The following is a 19,687-nucleotide window of genomic DNA, read 5'->3' as shown; positions in this document are numbered from 1 at the left end:
GACAAGATGCCTGTCCATTGCAGGCCACAGAGAGAAAGCAACAATTAAAAATAACCATTCAAACCTGGAGCTCCCAGAGAACAATTATGTGAATATGGGAAGAACGTGCAAACTACACAGATGCTCTGGACCAGAATTAAACCTTACAGTCTTGAAACGTGAGGCAGAATGGCTGACCGATATTGACCACTAGGCCTATTAAAAATACTGCACTTTGTCAGAGCAAAATATCTTGTGTAGAAACAAATCATTAAAAGAGTTCAGTAGAACTGCAAACCGTTTTTATGGATATTTGCCTTTTCTTGTAACATTAGCTTAACACAAATAAACTGCTGACCCCAGACTAAGTCATCTGAAACTACCAAATCCACCCTTGCAAATATGCACACAAGACACTCTGAACTCTGAAATACAGGTCAGTTAATGGAATCAGAAGAGAGCCAAGAATTAGTCAAAAACGGGCTGTGAAACTCCTATCACACTGCAAAATAAATACTGTTGACTGAAGATGCTTTCCGTTCACCTTTCAAAGTGAACCCCAACTGACAGCAAACGGATATCAAAAACTTAATAAAAATGCTGATTTTGAACTTTGTCAATAACAAAAGCCCAACCATCATCCAATACAAATGGAGAACCTTTAATCGGGGGATATACTTTTGTGAATAACATTGTAAGATGTTTCTCTGTACTATTACTTGCAAACACACCACTCTGCAGCAAAACTACAATTAACACAGAACAAACTCCCTGTGACAGAAGCTAGACTTCTTCCTTTCAGTCTGTCAAACAAACCTGTAAGTACATGAAAAATCCGGAAAGGAAACAGCACTACAGGGAATTGCAGAAGTTACAAGAGAGCAATGAAAAAATGTTTCAAAATCCTCAGGTCCCGCTTGGCCATGTATATTTTTCTGCTCACCTGCCTTCAAGATGTGCCATCTACATCGAAGGGGCTGACACTACCCCCTCCTCCCCAGGTCGAGAGGCCAGTGCTCCCGGGAGGTTGTATGAGAAGGGTAATGCGTCATAGCTGATGTCCCTCCCCCTTACAGTCCGCAACAAGCCAGAGAACATTTCTTCAGAAAGTTTTTGCTTCCCCTACTTTGAACAAAACAGACCTCATATATGAAACCCACATCCTAGGCACATCCTAGACAGAGCTACAGGAGCTCGTGTCCCTGCATCAAAACCTTTCACAAACACTTCATTTACATCTGAAATGAGGGTTGTTTCATTAAGAATCCACAACAAGACTTCAGCACTGAAGCCTGCCAATAAACGATAGAGATGGCTTGCAGCTTGATTCAGGATTGTGCTTAACTAATGCAACATTGCAGAAAAAAATGAGCAAACTTTTTCTATTACCTCACATCTAGTTATTTCAGAAATTTCTGAGTCTGAGATATGATACTACATTTTAGATTTTTCCTCACAATTACTCTTTGCACAACATGACTGGAGAAATTTCTTATAGCTCATCTCAGCAAAGATGCTGCTGCCTATGCAGAGAAGCTAACTTTCTAAAACAGCATATAATGATTTTTAACAGGAGCTGAAAGCAGTTCATACATTCCATTATAAACTTCAAGGGAGGCAGTTTTAGCTCACACGCTAAACCAAGCAAATGTACAAATTTCAATTTGGAGAAGTATTGCATTTTTTTTAGGAGTACCATCTCTTGCACAGCTCTACAGTTAACTTTTTGTATAACAGATACATCAATTTTCTAATCACTTTATCAAATACAATGTGGCAGGGGGGCCAGAACTGATCCCAGCAAGTAACAGCTTACACCCTGGACAGGACACCAGTCCATTGCAGGGTAGGTAGAGACGACACACACTTACAGCACCACCAATTTTACAGAAGTTAATTAACCTAACCTAGTCTTTGGACTGGTGTGAGGAAACTGGACCACTAGGATGGAAACCACATGAACATGGGGAAACGATACAACAAAATTCTACATGCCAGGAACTGAACCCTGTGCAACAGCACTCCAAGGCAGCAACACGGTCCACTGTGAAGTCACTCCTCCCTTATAATTCGAGACTGCACGCATAAAGAACGCAGCAAGTTATATATGTACAAGATAGGCAACATAATAGCTATATATATCCAATATGGATGAAGCTTTCCTAAATCAGTCTATGCGTGTCAATGATCAGAAGTTCTACATCTTGGCTTTACAGCATCATGAAAGATATAAACGAAGTCAGAAACAGGTACACATCTCTTTTCCATACATCTTGTTCTGGTGTTGTTACTCATGGCTGTGTCCCATCACCGAGAATATGATCACCATTGTACTAAGAAGTGCAGTGAAGTTAACAGTGACACATGAAACAGTTTGTAAAAACAAAACCCACGAGGCAACGCAGGTTGCAGCATACCCAGACATTGTGTACTCACACTGGATGGTTTTGGAGGCACTGTGTATGGGGAAATACTTTAAAAAATGTTTAATGTGTTATCTTAATGTATTTCCTTAATATTGCAAATAATTCCCAGCATTTATAGAACTTTACAGCCCAAAGGATCCCAAAGCTCTCCTCACGTATGACCTGGAGGATGACTTATAGCAGACGTTTTAACAGTCAAGCAGGTGAACTTCATCGGGTAAATGAAGACAGAACATTGGTAGAGCCGATAATGCAAGCCCACGACACCAGGGTCAGCTCCCCATTAGGCTTACATCTAGTGCCGCAGGATTTTTAACGATCAAGTACTCTGAAACATGGCTTAACTTCCTATTGAAATGACAGTTTCTACAGTGGAGTGTCCAGTTACCATACTGGGATACTGATCTGGAAATTCTGGTCCAGAGAGAAGTAGTCAATCAACACCACGTCAAACAGCAACCTAGTTTTTCTTACTAAACCAAGCTGACATTTTGCATGTGCAGTTAAAAACAAATTCAATGCTTTTCCTTATAAAAAGTCATGAGAAAGATTTGCTTGGTTGCAATGCATATAAAACGTGAAATAGAACATTAACTGAACAGAAATGTCCCCTATGCCATACAGTTTCTTTTTCAAAGGGTGGTTTAGCAAAATCCACTAATTTACATTTATGCTACCTACAAGACATCTATCTTCTGTAACCACTTTGCTCCTACAAAGCCAGGACAGATTACCTTTGGTATAATGAGTTTGACCAAAAAGGCAAAATGTATAGAGGTAACAATACCAGAACATATCTTTTTAGCATACATAAAGTAAAACCAACACTACAATTTTTTAACAATATTTAATGGTTTATATGCAATTTTACTCTAAGGCCCTCCCTCCTCCTCATACAACATACTGAAATTCAAGCCCCTCATGGATAAAAAACAGGGATATTAAGAAAAACACATAACCTAAAAATAATAAAAACAAATTAATTCCAGTTTTCATTTCTGTTAAAATGTTAAAAACAACTAAAAAACAACATACAAGTATAACCTGCTAAAATGCAATGACCCTCTCTTCCCTCCTTTGCCTTTTTTAGTCTTGAGTCCACAAACTCTTAAAATTAAAGTGGAACTACCACCAAGTAGTATCAGACTAGGGTTAGGGAAGAGAAAACTGAGCATCCCTCTTATCAAGCTCAGACAGATAAGGATTATTATAGGAGAAAGTGAAAAACCAGCCTGTGATCACCATAAAGTTATGATGTGGCTACAATATGACGAGGGCATGGTTTAGAAAAAGCTCAACTAACTTACATCCTGTCGGGGCCTTTGCTGCTTTCTGAGCACTTACACACTCTCACAGAACAAAAGCTTTGAAATGTCATCCAAGTACAGTTATCAGCTCTACAAGTGCTGTTTGGGTAGGGCCTTAGTTGTTGACAGTTCTGACTTATTTAAAAAAATCCTCTAAATTCGGTTTGTAGCTCTGTATTTCATGTGTTTCTGTTTCACCCCAGTGCTTCGACATCTATCGATTTATCTTTCCTGTGCTTCTCACAGCAAGGCAGTCATGCTGCTTTCAGCACGGTATCCCACGGAAAAGGCTCTCGGAAAGTAACACTGGGCCAGAAATTCTGCCTCCCGTTCTCACGGTCCTGGCCTTCTCTGTTCTTCCATTTCTTTCTCCGTTTTAAATCTCAAATTTGTACTAGGGACTTCTTCAGGTGTGCAGCTGCAGGTGCCAGCCAATCAGTTTGAGGCACTGCTATTGGAGGAACTTGACGTGGATGGGATGGCGCTCCCTGGGGTGCCAGTAGTGGCCACAGACTTGCGGATATGAGGCATCAAGTAAGGATCACTCGCCAGCTGTAAGACATCTATCCTGTCCTCTTTTCTATATGCTAGACAGCGGCGGATGAATGCCTGTGCATTGAAAACAAAGGTTCCAGTCAGTAAAGCATGCATCAACTTCAGCTACAAGATCAGCTTCGGTTCTCATAACAAAAAGCCTTAAAATGAAGCCACTTATTTACTTTGTCTGAGCATTTCTTAAAAATCAAGAGGAAATCTAAACAAAATATTTTGCACAAATAGTTCAAAAGGGTTAACTCAAACATTCTTAAATCCACAAAGACATACAGGCACATTAACCTCCCCTATACTGTCACATTATGATTGTCTCTTGAAAAAGAGAATTGTACAATATGTCTGGATTAGCTTTAACGATCATGTTTAGTATGTACACTAATCAATCTTTAGAATTCATTCACATAACACACTCTGCATCATCATGATATAAAACCTAAAATAAAATATGGGTTGAACAGGTAAAAATAAAATCCAATGATCAATGTATGTTCAAGTTCAAAAAGCAAATATATAGTCAAATCAAGGGTTAAATGTTTTCTTAAAAATTAAACCAACATCTAACTTTCTAAATTCTGGGACAAATTGGGTGAGGCTAAAAGTACCGGGGTTTTTTTTATTGGCAAATGCTTCATAGCAGCATTTTGTACAGATGTACCTGCCACAATGCTACCACCTACTGGTTAAATGCAGATGCAAAATATGCATGAAGATAATGTATCACAAAGAAGTGTAGTTATTCTCCTACATATTTTTAAGTGGGGGAATTAACCTGTATTTATTCTTTTATAGCAAACATGCTGACAACTCCCCACTTGACGATAAAGATGAGAGACTTATGGCCAGATAACGAGGAGAAACAGATCCTTTTTTTTACTGTGAGACAATCCGATCTGCATGAAGAAGAGAGCAGCCATATGCCTGCCTCACCCACAAGATTACCTTTGCTTCTGGGGAGATTACTGGTTTAGGTGGAAACTGTACTTCTGTGGCCTTCAGAATGGTGTTCTCCTGAAGAATGTCTTGTTGTGACTGGTTGTGACCAAAAGGCTGTTGAAGACAAACTGAATTAGGAACATCGCATTTTGTATATATCCTATTACAGTGGCAAAGTCCTGTGGTAGTTAATGCTGATTCCTAGGAGCTGTTGGATCAGAGCAGACTCGCAGTCTAGCTTAATCGGCATCGCTAAAATGGTCCCTATATGTACATATGCATGAATATGTATATGTGACGTACTGGAGTCCTGTCCAGGGACTACACCCGTCCTGTATCCTGTGTTACTTTTTCAATCACACAACCCTTTTTAGCTCGGAACATTTGGAATTCCTGCAGAGATACTTCTTTGAAATATCACAAACTAAAGACATTAACAGAGAAAGTGTGTAAATTACATTTCAAACAACAAACTGGTATCACAAAACATAAAGCAGATATAAATGACAAAAGATGCCTCCTATGGGAGGAAGCTGCAGTCAAAAGCTCCAGATGAACAGCCTACTGGGAGCTCTTACCTTCCTCCCATACAGACACTGGTAGAAGATGACACCCACTGACCAAACATCCACCTTGTTGGAGATCTTTGGAGGCTCTTTCCCCACCACAAAACACTCAGGGGGAAGATACCTGGATAGAAGACAGTAAAGACAACTATACCCAACGTCTGGTGCTTACAGAGGTTTAACTTTATGCACATCAGTAATGGCTCAGGTGACTGTCCATTTTAAAAGAAGATGTGGCAGAGTATTTTTCATTGAATTTAAACAATGCTCCATTTTTTACAAAAATTTTGGATCTGAAAAGCCTGACATTATGGTATTTCTAATCATCATTACAAGTTTCTCTAGTAAAAAAAAATACCAGTAGGTTCCAGCGCCTTGTGATGTCAGTTCCATGCCATCCACTGAGTTATAGCTGTCATCATCCATTATCTTGGACAAACCAAAATCTGTGATTTTAATCTCCCCACATGCCGTCCCGTTGACAAGGAGAATATTACCTGTCCAAATGAAAAATCTATGATTACTCACGTCAACACATGACACATGACACATGACACAATCCACTGCACTTCAAAGCTAGACCAAATTCAGAAGAAGACCTCTTCTAAAGAAGAAAAAGGTGGCATGCTTATATGATGCTACACATACCTGGTTTGAGGTCATAGTGAATGATGGGGGGCTTGATCTCATTGAGGTACTTTAGTGCGTTAACAATTTGCATGATGATGGAACGAGCCTCCTTCTCGGTCATTAGCTTGTGCTGTTTCAAGTAGAAATCCAAGTCGTTCCCCTCACAGTACTCCAAAACTGTACAAAACCTGCCAATGTAGAACCATAAGATTGCAACCATGTTTCTGAAATTTGTCACAAGTTTTTAAACAGGGGCAACAGGTATGACAGGTCGACTGTATGGTCTAAATATTTGGAACCTGGGTTTCACTGAACAGGGAATTTAGAAAGTAGACCTCAATAAAAAACCACAGAGTAAACTACTAGGATTACAGTGTTAACAAAAAAGCAAAAGATCCTAAAATAATACCCAAAAATAGAAAATTAGAAATTATATCTCTAAAAATGCCAGTAAGTATTCAAAAAAATCAAACTTCATGGGGAAAAAAACAGTAACTGATTTCAGGAATTCAAAGAAATGGTTAAAGTAGGGAGCTGCGTCAGCATGCGTAGGCTGTAGAGGAACAAGTAAAGGTTTATTCCATGCTGTAAAGAGACGAAAAGAAATAACGTTTCAGCTGTGGGGCCTTATGCAGGCATGGAAGGTGTTTACACTTCAAGAAGGCTCAACATCTTCTCTTTACAGCACTGCATAAACCTTAGTCGTTCCTTTGTATTAATAGAAATGGGAGGAGAACACTTACGAGTCTGTGTCGAGTGAGAAATAGTCATAGAGCTTGACTATTCGAGGATGGTCCAGCTCTTTGTGGATTCTGTATTCCCTGCAGGCATGTCTGAAATCACAGGACACTGCATGAGGAGCACAACAGACCCTAAAGAAAGCTGCATTACAGGGTGCCAAGCACGCTTAAATACTTGCCAAAGATGTTTGCACATTCAAATACAATGCAGACACCTTTATTAGTTATTGTGTAATTACTTATTACAGGATATGGTAAAGAACTGTAAAGTTAATAACAATGAAGAAGCACAGAAGAGTGAAATTGAAATAAAAACATTCCCACAAGAGAAAAAGAGCTCTAACATTTGTGTAAGTTAACTTATCAGTGAAATACAGAGGAACAAATAAGCATACTTGTGGTAGTTTTCTTTCTTTTCGTCTCTCCAGTTCTTGTTTAACTGGTGAATTTTAACAGCGACATATCTCTGTTCTGTAAGGTCAAAGGCCTGGAAATCACAAAAAATAAAGAACGCTAAAGTTATTAAACCCAAAGTCCAGGTTTCAAAGTACTGATTGTCACACATAATAGGTCATTAAAGAACTAAGTGTAATTGGCTTTTTTCTACAAGCCTCCATTTTCTCATGCTGCATCATGTCTTTATCCGGTGTGGTGTTGCCTTTTGTGTGGACTGTGAAAAGGCTTCTCATAAAAAGAAAAAAGGCTGATGAGCTGTCTGGCAAAACACTGAAAAGCAAACTAACAATTAGAGAAGAAAAAAAAACATTTTCAAAACATAGTTCCAAAATACATCAGCAGTTTCATAAAACCATCTGCAAGATACATAGCAGGATATTCAATGACATTCCAAAAGACTTCAATTAAACATAAAAATCATTTGTATCATATTTATTTTCCCCATCTAGTCAGTCTGAGACAAAGGACCATCCTTACCTTATAGACCTCACTGAACCCGCCTCTTCCTAGCAAATGTAGTAACAGGTATCTGTCATTTAATGTCGGGTGATCTTTGAACCTGGAATAACAGTGTGACAGTGAAGCAGGTGCGAGACTCTCAAAGCACAATATCTGCACTTATTCAGCAGAGGTCTTCATTATCCTACCAAATTAACACTGCTCTCCTGTCTTGTTCTGTTGACAAGCTGCAGGAACCACCAAACCTACTGCTTGTCATCCACATGAAAAGTGTGATTGAGTTACAGCACTAGAGTACAGGCATAATCTGAGTCAATTACAATGACCCTTGGGTCCTCAGAAACAGGAGGTGCGACAAAAGACAGCTCTCTTGTCATCCTATGATATGTAAATCCAAAATCAAACCAATGCCACTACAAATAGTAATGATCTGAGCTAATTTAAAAAAAATGCATTCAAAGAATTTAGTACAGAAGTTACCAAGTATTTCTGTTTTCACAATTATTAATATTATACTGACTACATTTCACTTTTCTTAAACTGGGGAGCTTATGTTAACCATGTAGACAAGGTTTATCAATGAACCTCCAGCCAGATGCAGTGTAACCCCTGGTTGACGTGTGGTCCAGTCTATGTTGGAGCTTTGGTGAAGCCAAAATAAGTGTGGATTAGATGGGCCATTTGTTTTAGATGGGCCAGACGGCACCCAGTTGTTTGCAATCATATATTGTTATGACCTACGATTCTAGTCAGTGGGCTGTCTAACCGGCCAAGGGCTCCATGTTTCAGATAAGCTTTCTGGATAAAGATCTCAGTGACTTACTGAGAATTATCTTCATTGTGTATCCTTTTGAGCTCCCGAATGTGCAGGTTTCGTACTCTCTCTAACCGTTCCAGCTCTGCCTGTATCTCAGCTTCTTCCTGTGAGAAACACACAGCTCCTGTAATTGCAGCTCAAAAACTCTAGCAGCCTTCCTTGTACAAAGCTCTGTACAAAGGACTTTTATCAGACAAAGCCTTATGCAAAAACATCTACTAACAGCAATCTAATTGTTTTACCATCGGGAAAATCAGATTTATAACTATTGTTACATGATGACCTAGTTTTAATTCAGCAGCAGGTCATAACATCTTTTAAAAAGCTCAGAAGAAAACGCATCCAAAAGCATACCTTTATGTAACTTGTCTGATTTCCCTTACTGTCTAAAGAATGATGTCACGAGACAACACCTGGTTTATTTGTACAAAATTGTTGAAAATCTAATTGCATAAAACAAAAACATCTAATATCTCATGAATATCCTTGATTTTGAGCGAGAAAACGACTGTTGAAAAAACGCATTCCATCAATAAATTAAACATCGAAATTGACTTTACCTTTTTGAGGTGTCCAAGCCTCAACTTAAAAATCTCCTCTTGCTCATGGTATTCGGCAAGCGTTAACCTGAAAAGAAAAACTAAACATTAAGACCATCCCTGCAAGCATGTCATGATTCTTTTATGCACAATGCTGAAGAGGCTTGATTTCGACTTCCACTTATGGCCAACCTCTCACATATTGGTCACGTCTAGAGAAAGGTCAGCTCTAGGATAAAGGGAATATTGTCTAAGGGACGTATAGTTTTCAAAAGAAAACATACGTTTCACTCTCAGCACCATTGGCCTTGTTTTTGCGTTTATTCTGCTCCAGGTTGGGTGGTGGCGTCTGGCCCATGGCTGGAGGTTTCCGTTTTGCCAACATTTTCCGCTGCCTCTCGATTTCTTCACGCTGGGTGTTTATTCGCTCCTGTTGTCTGAAGGAGAGAGTAAGTCACTTAAACTCACAGTTTAATGAACCTTTTAATATTCCTCTAATCATTGAACAGTTACATATTGAGAATTCAGATAATGTATGTTCAATGTGTCATTTTTGTTTTTTTAAGACAACTTAACTGTCTTGGAATTAAGTTGTAAGTACTTTGAGATTCTCAACTGGGAAGAGAGGTCATGTGCAAGTTGCTGTTTTGTTAACACCTCAGTCATATGGTCCTTGTTCTAAACTCTTACTTGATGAGGTTCTGAAAGGCGTATCCATCAGTCCACTGCTCTGTGAAAGAGGCTCCGTGCCGCACTGTGGTGAAATGCCCAAGTCTCAAACGGTCCTGCATGCTCTTGTCTCGACATGCCATTTTTTCCTGTTTGGACTGAAAAAAGGGGTTAGAGACATGCCTTTTTAAACTTGACTCTTGATACTAATTCAAGTTGGATATGCATACAGGAAGAGAAAATTAGTTTTTTTTGGTTTTACTGGTAAGAATTAGAATCAGATAAACATCTGAATAAGGTAGTAGTCTAGATTCACTCACCTTCTCAATTAGTAGCTTTTTGCTCATGGTCACACACTTGTTTAACCGTTCCTTGTACTTTTCCAGCATCTTCTGTTGCTCATCAATCTGCCGTCGTAGATCACAGTTTGCCTGAAATGGTATCAAGTTCTTAGTTGTACAGACCATATGAACCAAAACTGTGGATTGCAGTGTGCAATTGAGCTTCCTGAAACTGTACTACTTTGTGGCTCTTTAAGAAGGCTGCTGCATGCTCAAGACAGAGATCAAACCATGAGAAATGCAAAGCAATTAAATGACCTGTTCACAATGGTATAGCTCTAACACATCTACACTTCCAAGAAAGTTTGTGAATCCCCAATATAACTATGGGAATTACAGTTTCTTAATGGATTTTCAGTGAAGACTTGAGATTAAAGACCTTCCGTATGTGTATGTGAATGTAATACCATACTAATAAAAACATACATCTCACCCCGGATAAGGAGTAGTATTTAGAATCTTACCCGCAATAAGTCATCTATTCTTCCCTCTTTTTTCTCCAGATCAGAGTTCTTGTTGTTTTCCAAAGCTTTAAGCTTTTCAATTGTGAGGTCCGACTGCAAAAAGCCACAATCTGAATTTAAAACTTTTCTCAACAGTGCTCAGTGCTGACCTGGATTATGATATAAATACAGCTACAGCAAATACAGAGAAACAGGACAAAAGACTAGAAACTATCAGAGTACCGTTCAAAGATTTTGACAGTGATTGCCAGCAAAAGCCAGAAGTGTGCAGCAGCCCTGTACCTGTGTTGCTTTATGCAGAGTGGAGATGGGCTTCTGGGAGCTGGAGGAATGGTCAGTGTTGGCAGAGCCTGTAGATGATGGACTGCCCTGCTGGACCTGCACAACAGAAATAATAGGGTTATTCCATGTTGAAAAGAGGAGAAAGGAAACACAAAGTTTCGGCTGTGGAGCCTTCTTTCTAGATCCAATATAATTCTAACTGGTCAGTGTTGGCAGAGCCTGTAGATGATGGACTGCCCTGCTGGACCTGCACAACAGAAATAATAGGGTTATTCCATGTTGAAAAGAGGAGAAAGGAAACACAAAGTTTCGGCTGAGGAGCCTTCTTTCTAGATCCAATATAATTCTAACTGTTCACTACCTCAAGCTAAATTGTGTTGTGATAACTTCGTATGTTGGGTTTTCACCGTCAATATTTCTAATCTTGCTAGATTATGTGAGTGTATGTTCAAATCTGAGCACAATCCTTACAGGCAATTAGAGAAAAAGCTCAGAATTGCTTCTCCAAATATATGACTAGAACTTGACTATATATTTAACTGACAAGAGAATATTCACAAACTTTGAAGAGCATTACACAAGTAAAGAAACTGCGTCACATCCAATTTCTCATGTCACTCATCATGATCAAGTTGAGAACACCAGCATTGAACCTTGGAATACACACATGGAGCTTAACTATGACCAGATGAGCTAGCAACTGGATGCACTTCTTGTGACTGAAACACTTTCTCCATAGCAATGCTAAAATCTCATGTTGTCCAATAAAACTGGTTAAGATGCAAACATCGTATTTAGGTTAGGCTAGGATTAGGTAAGGTGCAGTCCAAATGAATATTTCCTCATCTGAACATATTTTAGTTGTTGATTTTATATAATAAAAAATATTTAAGGCTAACATTTGTAAGTCACTAAATCTTACTCATTACATACAATAACATAACTATGCTGATGTTTCAATTTTACTTACATTACAGTATTTCGCTTTATTTCTATGTTTAACACAACAATCTTTCCATGAAGCACAATGGAGTACCACTAGGTACAGTATAAAATGCTGAATGACTGCAGAAACATTTTTTTCCATACTACAAAAGGCAGGAGAATGTTTTTGGGGGTTTAAGTATAAGTTATAATTGTTTACATGTAAATACAGCTTGAAAAAAAAACTTCTAAAAACAATGTTCTAAAATGCAAGAATATTTGGCAGGGAGTTGGGTGCTCACCGAGGCGGGGGGGTTAGATAAGGAATGTTGAGGAGAAGAGCGTGCCACTGGTGGGACACTCCTACCGGGGCTGGTACCAGGGCCACTGCCACCCGCAAACTAGCAAAGAAACAGAGGCAGGGAAAATAAACAGATTGCAATCATACAACAAACACGTTTTTCCTTTTCTCAAAGTTAACAATACATTGATTATGAAAATTGGCAGCATTCCTTACCTCAAAGTAATCGCTAATTTTATGCCCTCTTGTTCCACATTTCCCTAAAAGCCAAAGGAAGTATTCAGTTAGTCAATCATGTCTGCACATACAGTACGTGATACAAAAGACAAATCATACCATATCGTGTTTAGATCACAACAAAAGGAAATAATTAGTGTAGGACATCCATAGGATGAGTAAACCCTCCATCAACATGCCACTTAATTTGCGTGGAATTCAGGCAACAGAGAAACTTGATTGATTTGGATTGATCATATTTTAATAAATTTAGAATCCCCTAATATTTTAAATATTTTTTTGTTATACGCACTCAAGGTGGAATACCCATTTGTGTGATATTTATGCCTTGGCTAACAGTTGTGAACTCTGTGACCCACCCTTCTTCGAGACACTTGTCTTTTAACACATCATAGGCACCACAGCCCTGTCCCGGAGGTTCAGCCCCGACAGGAGGAGGGGCACGACCCTCACCGACAGCACCACATGCTTGCAAGCGCCCAGAACGCTGAAACAGTCGCCATGTTGTCAATGGAGCTGGCTGACTAATCCCACATAACCTTCAGTGTCTCCTCTTGGGAAATCAAAGTTATAGTTGGCTGTGGTCAACTTTAAGCTCAGAGCCATATTTTAACAATCAGGAGAAGATGATGTCACCTTGACTGGTGTCATATGGATCTCCTTTTCGTTTCCGATTCCTCTGATCATTGGATTTTTTCTCAGGTGTCTGTATTGAAGAAGATGCAACATTAGTGCATGTCAAGGCGTTGCTAGTTCAAGCCAATTATGATCCAGTATAATTCTAACTGTTCACTACTTCAAGCTAAATTGTGTTGTGATAAATTGGTATGTTGGGTTTTCACCGTCAATATTTCTAATCTTGCTAGATTATGTAAGTGTATGTTCAAACCTGAGCACAATCCTTACAGGCAATCAGAGAAAAGGCTCAGAATTACTTCTCCAAATATGACTAGAACTTGACTATATATTTAACTGACAAGAGAATATTCACAAACGTTGAAGTGGCAGGGTGTAAAAAACACCATAGTGTACACAGCTTTGGGTGTGGTTTTTCCTACCATTCAGGTATAGAAAAAAAAACTGGGGCTTTCAAATAATAGTATAAAAGGGGAAAAGAACTGGTGAATTGAATTAAAACAAATTAATTCCTGAAGTTTCAAGGTCATTCACACAGAATCATAATCCATAATCCTCTGCAATAGTTTCTTCAATTATTCAATGTTCTTTAGTTTAAGGTTTATTTGTCACTGCCAAGTCCTTTCATTTCTTCTTTACTGACCTCTAGCTCCTTGTCACTGAGAGATCCCACGCTGCACAGACTCTGGTTGGAAGACTCATTATTACCTGATCCCTGCAATACATCAAAATTGCACCTAAGCCACTTGAATTCCATGGTAAGTGTTAGAAGAGCTGGACCAAAAGTTATACAAAAATTCAGCTACACCAGTCTATAGAACCAACATGGCTAAAGAATATATATTCAGGTTCAAACATTGATATCTTCCTTATACTGCTGGAAGAATTGTGTTATGTTTTTTTCAGAAATAGAGGACAAAAACACACATGGGCAAAAAGGGACAATGTAACCTAACCTAATGTTTCATTAAATCTTCTAATCAAGAACCACCTCCATTCTACAAAAGCAAAGCATGTATATTCAAACTTTCCTGTAGCACCTGCTCTGAGTTTTAGCTTAGCCTACTGTTCACTGCCTGTAAACTGATAATCCTGATACACTCACAAACACCAACACATTTCTAGCTCTTTTGCCCTGTAACATTACATTCAAATGTTCCGGTTTCAGCAAATTTATAAACTTATGGTAAATGTTATTTAACTGTCACTTGCTTACAAGAATACACTTTTAATTTTACCATAGCTTAACTATTTGACTTGCTGTAAAAATGATCAATACAAAAACTTTAATCAAAATAATTGAGTGATACACTGATAAAAATAATAAATTAATAATTTCTTTTACCTCTCTTCTTGAACAAATACCAATGGTAAGTTACACCAACAAAGAAATATCTATTGTACATGAAATGTTCTTCATTGTAGCTGCTGAATTCCAGTTAGAGCATTACAGCAGATTTTTACACAGATTAGTCAATCAGTGAGGTAATAATGTGAAAATTTAAGTGGACTGCTCCTGCTAACCTCAGAACCTTACAAAACAATACATTTTTATAATTTCAAAAATAAAATACTGGACTGGCGAAACTGTTAACAGTGAGTAGATTGTAAGAAGGAGACCCAAAGAAGAATTATGTTTGGAGGGATATCTGCCACTCAAAGTTTTCTCTGCTTCTGAAAATAGGGTGAGAAGCAAAATTAAGGCACCTAAGGCATCTAACACATATATAATTTAACGGTTTGATTAAATAGTCATTTGAGTGACTCTCACACTGGTGCAAGGCGTAGTTCAGAAGAAGACGGTTTTATTTTTGGTCACTGGCACTCTAGAACAATGCTGAGGCTTTTGTTTGTAGAATGAGGATACATGGGTGTACTTTTGCACTTATTTGGAAAAAAAATCTGAAAAGATGTAATAACTTGACACTTGCCAGCAGTGTGAAAGAAACCATAACTAATCTATTTCTTTTCTAGATACATATTTTAGAGATAATTCAGCTTTAGTATCTTGTAATTTTGGCATTTCCAATATAACAAAATAAAAAAAAAAAGTAGATTCACCATAACCACAATATTTATACACTACATTGTGATTATTTTTACTCCATAGACCTTCTACCTCATCAGTTCCATTTATGAATAAAGTGGCCTAAAGTGTTTGTTATATTTTAGGCACCTTTACAGTCTTCTGAGGTCTTTTAATTAAAAATAAAGTCTGCTGTGCCACACTGCAGACTTTATATTACAGAAACATACAACAGCTGTCATTCCACATTTTCTGAGCAAATCTGAATCTAAACATGCATTACATGTAGCACACTGAAAAAACATTTACAGTACTGGAGCTGATGAAACACAGGTTAGGAAATATCACACATGTACACTGACACCTGAGATACAGTAAATATGCTTGAAGAAATTCACTCTTTTCATTAAAGGGGAGAAACAAAGACCTCTGAAAACAGTGCATCTTTAAGATCAATCAATTGATGGAGAGAAACATTCCAGAAAAGTGTGTAGATTTTGCAGTTATCTCTTGCAAAACCCAGTAATTTGTGTTTCAGCACGAATTTGATCATTTCTTTTATTCTCCATGATACAATCTAAAAACAAAAGCTAAAAAAATTCCAGATGCAACAACATGGGGTGGAAATACTGCTTGCATCACATCTTCCAATAGTTTAAAAATGAATCAAACCAAGTAAAGTCTCAGGATGTTTTAAGGTTCTCTGTCAGTTAACTAAAATGATTTTTTCTACACTGCTCCACAGCAGGCAGCCAGTGTGACCACAGTAATAAGTACAAATTCTACAGCACTCTCATGAGTCACTATGATGCAAACACGCCATAGTGATGCTGGATGATATCTTCAGGGATCAAGATATCTTCAGGGATCAAGATATCTTCAGGGATCAAGATACCCCAGTTCAAAAACATCAATGATTCAATCTACACCAATACACTTCCATGAAGCTGAAACGAATCACGTGGCAACATTTTAGTTTCCACCATTTTCTTCAGAGCAGCCCTGCATTCAACACTAGATGAGCCTGGCACTCAGCCCAAAGTGCTAGCTTCAAAGTGGTATTCCTATTTGTACTTTATACAGAGAAAAGAAAGGCTTCTCTCATCAGAATAATTACCAAACTTTTATGCAAAAACAAAGTATTAATTTGATTTTATAAAAAAAGCATGGCTGGACATCACATCTGATTTATTAATTTCAAGATTTGAAATTAACATAAGATATGATTGCTAGATTTTAAGCAAATTCCTCCTTGGACTATTTCAATATACCAACTACGAAATAATCACAAGCATTTTTATAGATGGATATGTTAATGTTTTACATGGAAGCTGTGCTAGCTTATGAATAAATACTACACCATGCAAAGAGGCATTACAAAAAACATCCATAAATATTTTAAATTTGTTAATTTTTCTGATTGACTTCAATTACAGTTAGACCTTTTCAGGTGCTCTTACTGTTTATAAAACAATGAATTCCGCTTCCAAATATTGGATTATCAGCACAATTAAATGTCATTTACACAGTGTCTCTCACCAAAAATAAGAACCGCACAGCAGTTAAAATGCCCTAGTAGCCTCAACTTGATAAAATGACAGAAGCCATAAAGACTGCAAATTATCCTTATGTGGAATATGGTAAGAGAAGAGTGGGTTTGGAAATGGGTAGAAAATTTACAAAACAAAGCTGAATTTTGGCAAGCAAGTTTCTATTCATACAGTGAAGCAATGCCTTGAGCTCTATCCGGTCTAAACCTCAAAGCACCAGATTTCAACTGAAGGCACAATCCTCCCAAGTCAAAGCCGTCTCCTTCACAGGGCTACTCAACTATGGCACTTAAGGGCAACAGAATCTCCAGCCTCTTGTTTTTTTCTTTTCACTTAGGTTGGACTATTTTACATTTGTGCATCACACATGTCATTTAAGTGATTAATAACAAATTATGCTGTACAGCATTACCAACCTTGGTGACCCCAACCCCTGTGAACCTGGCTTCCAACAGCTCCTGCCGCCTAGGGTCCAGGCTGTGCAATTCTTCCATCATTTCTACAGAGGGAGAGTAACAGGTGGACATATAATGGCTACATAAGAAAAATGGAACATCAGGATCAAGGTCCATCAGCGCATCCTCAAGAGAAACAAAATAAATTACGAAAAAGCACTTTTAAGTGGTTTGGAAAGTGAGCATCCCAATTTGTTATGATTACTAAAGCAACGTGTGATGTTGCACCCCACAGAACAATATGCATCTAAAATAACTAAAAACAGTTTATCAAAGGTAAATCATAAAGACAACAGATGTGTATATGATAGAATGCACATACAAAAACACAAAGGTTTCTTGAGAATTGTGACTCATTTTTTCCTCCATCAAATCCTATACTCACTCCCACAGGTTTCCAAAACATCATTTACCGTAAAAAAAAAATCCTCTAAAACCACCTGGTTCTGGCACTGTGAAAAAAACACTTCAGTATAAATGCTACCTTGATGATATACAGCTTTTTCACCAGAGGAAAAAAAACCCATAAGTGTCAGAGATTCAAAAAACAACAGCTTCCCAGGTCACATGAAATGATAAACCATGAAACAACATACAGCAATTAAAATAATAGAAAAGATCATTAGCTAATAATTTTTTTAAAAAATTAATGATAATTCCAATAGCACTGTGTCAATGACTCAAACTGCAGTGAAAATAAATGACCATTTTCACTTATTTTTGAAAAAATCATGTTTAACAGTTTCTCTCATGTGCATCAATCCATATGCACAGAATGTAGTTCTAAATATTATTGAGTGGTTTAAGATTATTTTATTTTGATTTCACACCAAAGATTCAAAGCCATCTATGACACCAGACATTATATATTTTAATTCCTTCACTAAAGCACACTCTTCAGAAATTGCACTTCGGAAGGTCTTGCAAACAAGTTAAAGCGTCATACTTTAAATACAAGTCACCTTTCCCAAATGCGAGGCCTTTATAGCATAGGTGTAGATTTTAATACAACAGTAAAATATTATACAATACGTTCTCATTCGTCAAAGTACAATATAGCATCTACAACCGCGTGAATGACTCAAAATTCTTAATTGATGTGTCGTATACCTCATTTTAGGTTATCTCAAGCAAACGAATTGTATTTATGGAACTTAGACACACATTAAGAAAAAGTCTAATGTACAAACAGAGATTATAGGAAACGGATAAATTCCAACTCATTTGAATAATTTTAAAAACATTTCAAAGTACTACGCGTACCAGGGCTGATGATGCTATTATATGTTTTTCCCCCAGAAAACAACAAACACATCCCCATCCCAGCTTAGGGCGATGCTGTAAATCCCCACTTCATGTACCTGCGGCGGTGTAGTTTTTCTCGGGCCCCGGGGGTCAGGGTAACTCGCTGGGAGTCGACTCCGAGCCTCCTGCGGCCCTCCTCAGCTACCCCCGACACTCCCAACGAGGCCTCGTCCCAATCCCCGTCCTTTGCCTTTGCAGGGCTCCAAAACACAGCACAGGTTGCTCGATACAGCCACCGCGGCCCTGATCCTGAGAGGTGGCGGGGACTCTCGCTGCGGCCTAGAAATCCTCGGGCTTTCCCGACCCCGCTTTACCGCTAACCCTGCGCGGGCAGCTCCGGGGTATTTACTTTTCCTTCTGAGGAAAACCCGACTGCTCTCTTTACTCACACTATACAAAATAAACTCCGTCCTCTCGCCTATTTCATTTGGGATGGGCTGCAGAAAACGATTAGGTTTTTTGTTGTTTTTCGAGGTGAGTCTAAACCTGTATCACAGAGCAACCGCTATAAAGTATGTATAGCAAACACGCAAGATACAACCCATCTATCGAGGGTCCCGTGTTCCGCTGCGGAAGTGATCGTGTTCCGATAAATTCAGGTCAATCCGGATTGATTCGGTTCGGTTATCTTTTTTTAACAATGTAAACAATAATCGGTAAATCTCATTCTTTCTCGTGAGATCGTGCTCCCGTTTTTTCCCACCCCGCCTATAGCCTCTGATCTGCACCAATGAAAGAGCTGAGACACAAATTTGGCCCAACATAACTAGGACAGTATAGCCCGATTAGAACTTAATAGCGGACACGTTATGTATACACATTGCACACCTTGCCTCATATTTATAATGAAGTAAACACGTTATCTATAGATATGTTTACATTATTTGATCTTTTAAGACTTACATTCTTAAAATATTTCTCTGACTGTGGACACATGCATTTATTTTTTACAAGTAATAGGTTTATTCCATGCTGAAAAAAAGAAGAGAAAAAACACAACGTTTCGGCCAACTATAGCCCTTTTGTATTTTAAATATGGTTCTTATTATTCTAGGAATAAGTGAAAATATTTAACTGGATATACCTGAGA

At 38.2% G+C, this 19,687-nt stretch overlaps 1 protein-coding gene across 1 annotated transcript; it reads right to left on the bottom strand.

The window, feature by feature from the left end:
* Positions 1-619: 619 nt before the first annotated feature.
* Positions 620-19,315, bottom strand: tlk2 (tousled-like kinase 2). Its single transcript, XM_006638083.3, has 21 exons — positions 18,654-19,315; positions 17,254-17,336; positions 13,905-13,976; positions 13,262-13,331; positions 12,605-12,648; positions 12,390-12,488; positions 11,164-11,259; positions 10,882-10,974; positions 10,397-10,507; positions 10,098-10,234; positions 9,692-9,844; positions 9,429-9,495; positions 8,875-8,972; positions 8,070-8,151; positions 7,532-7,623; positions 7,140-7,229; positions 6,415-6,584; positions 6,125-6,263; positions 5,779-5,890; positions 5,207-5,314; positions 620-4,321 (listed from the first exon to the last, which is right to left on the bottom strand). The coding sequence occupies exons 2-21, from the start codon at positions 17,332-17,334 to the stop codon at positions 4,148-4,150; spliced, it is 2,088 nt and encodes a 695-aa protein (XP_006638146.1). The 5' UTR covers positions 17,335-17,336; positions 18,654-19,315; the 3' UTR covers positions 620-4,147.
* Between the last annotated feature and the right edge of the window lie 372 nt (positions 19,316-19,687).

Source organism: Lepisosteus oculatus, chromosome 28 (genome assembly GCF_040954835.1).
Source record: "Lepisosteus oculatus isolate fLepOcu1 chromosome 28, fLepOcu1.hap2, whole genome shotgun sequence".
Lineage (NCBI taxonomy): Eukaryota > Metazoa > Chordata > Actinopteri > Semionotiformes > Lepisosteidae > Lepisosteus > Lepisosteus oculatus.
This window is presented reverse-complemented; position numbering and strand designations above follow the sequence as displayed.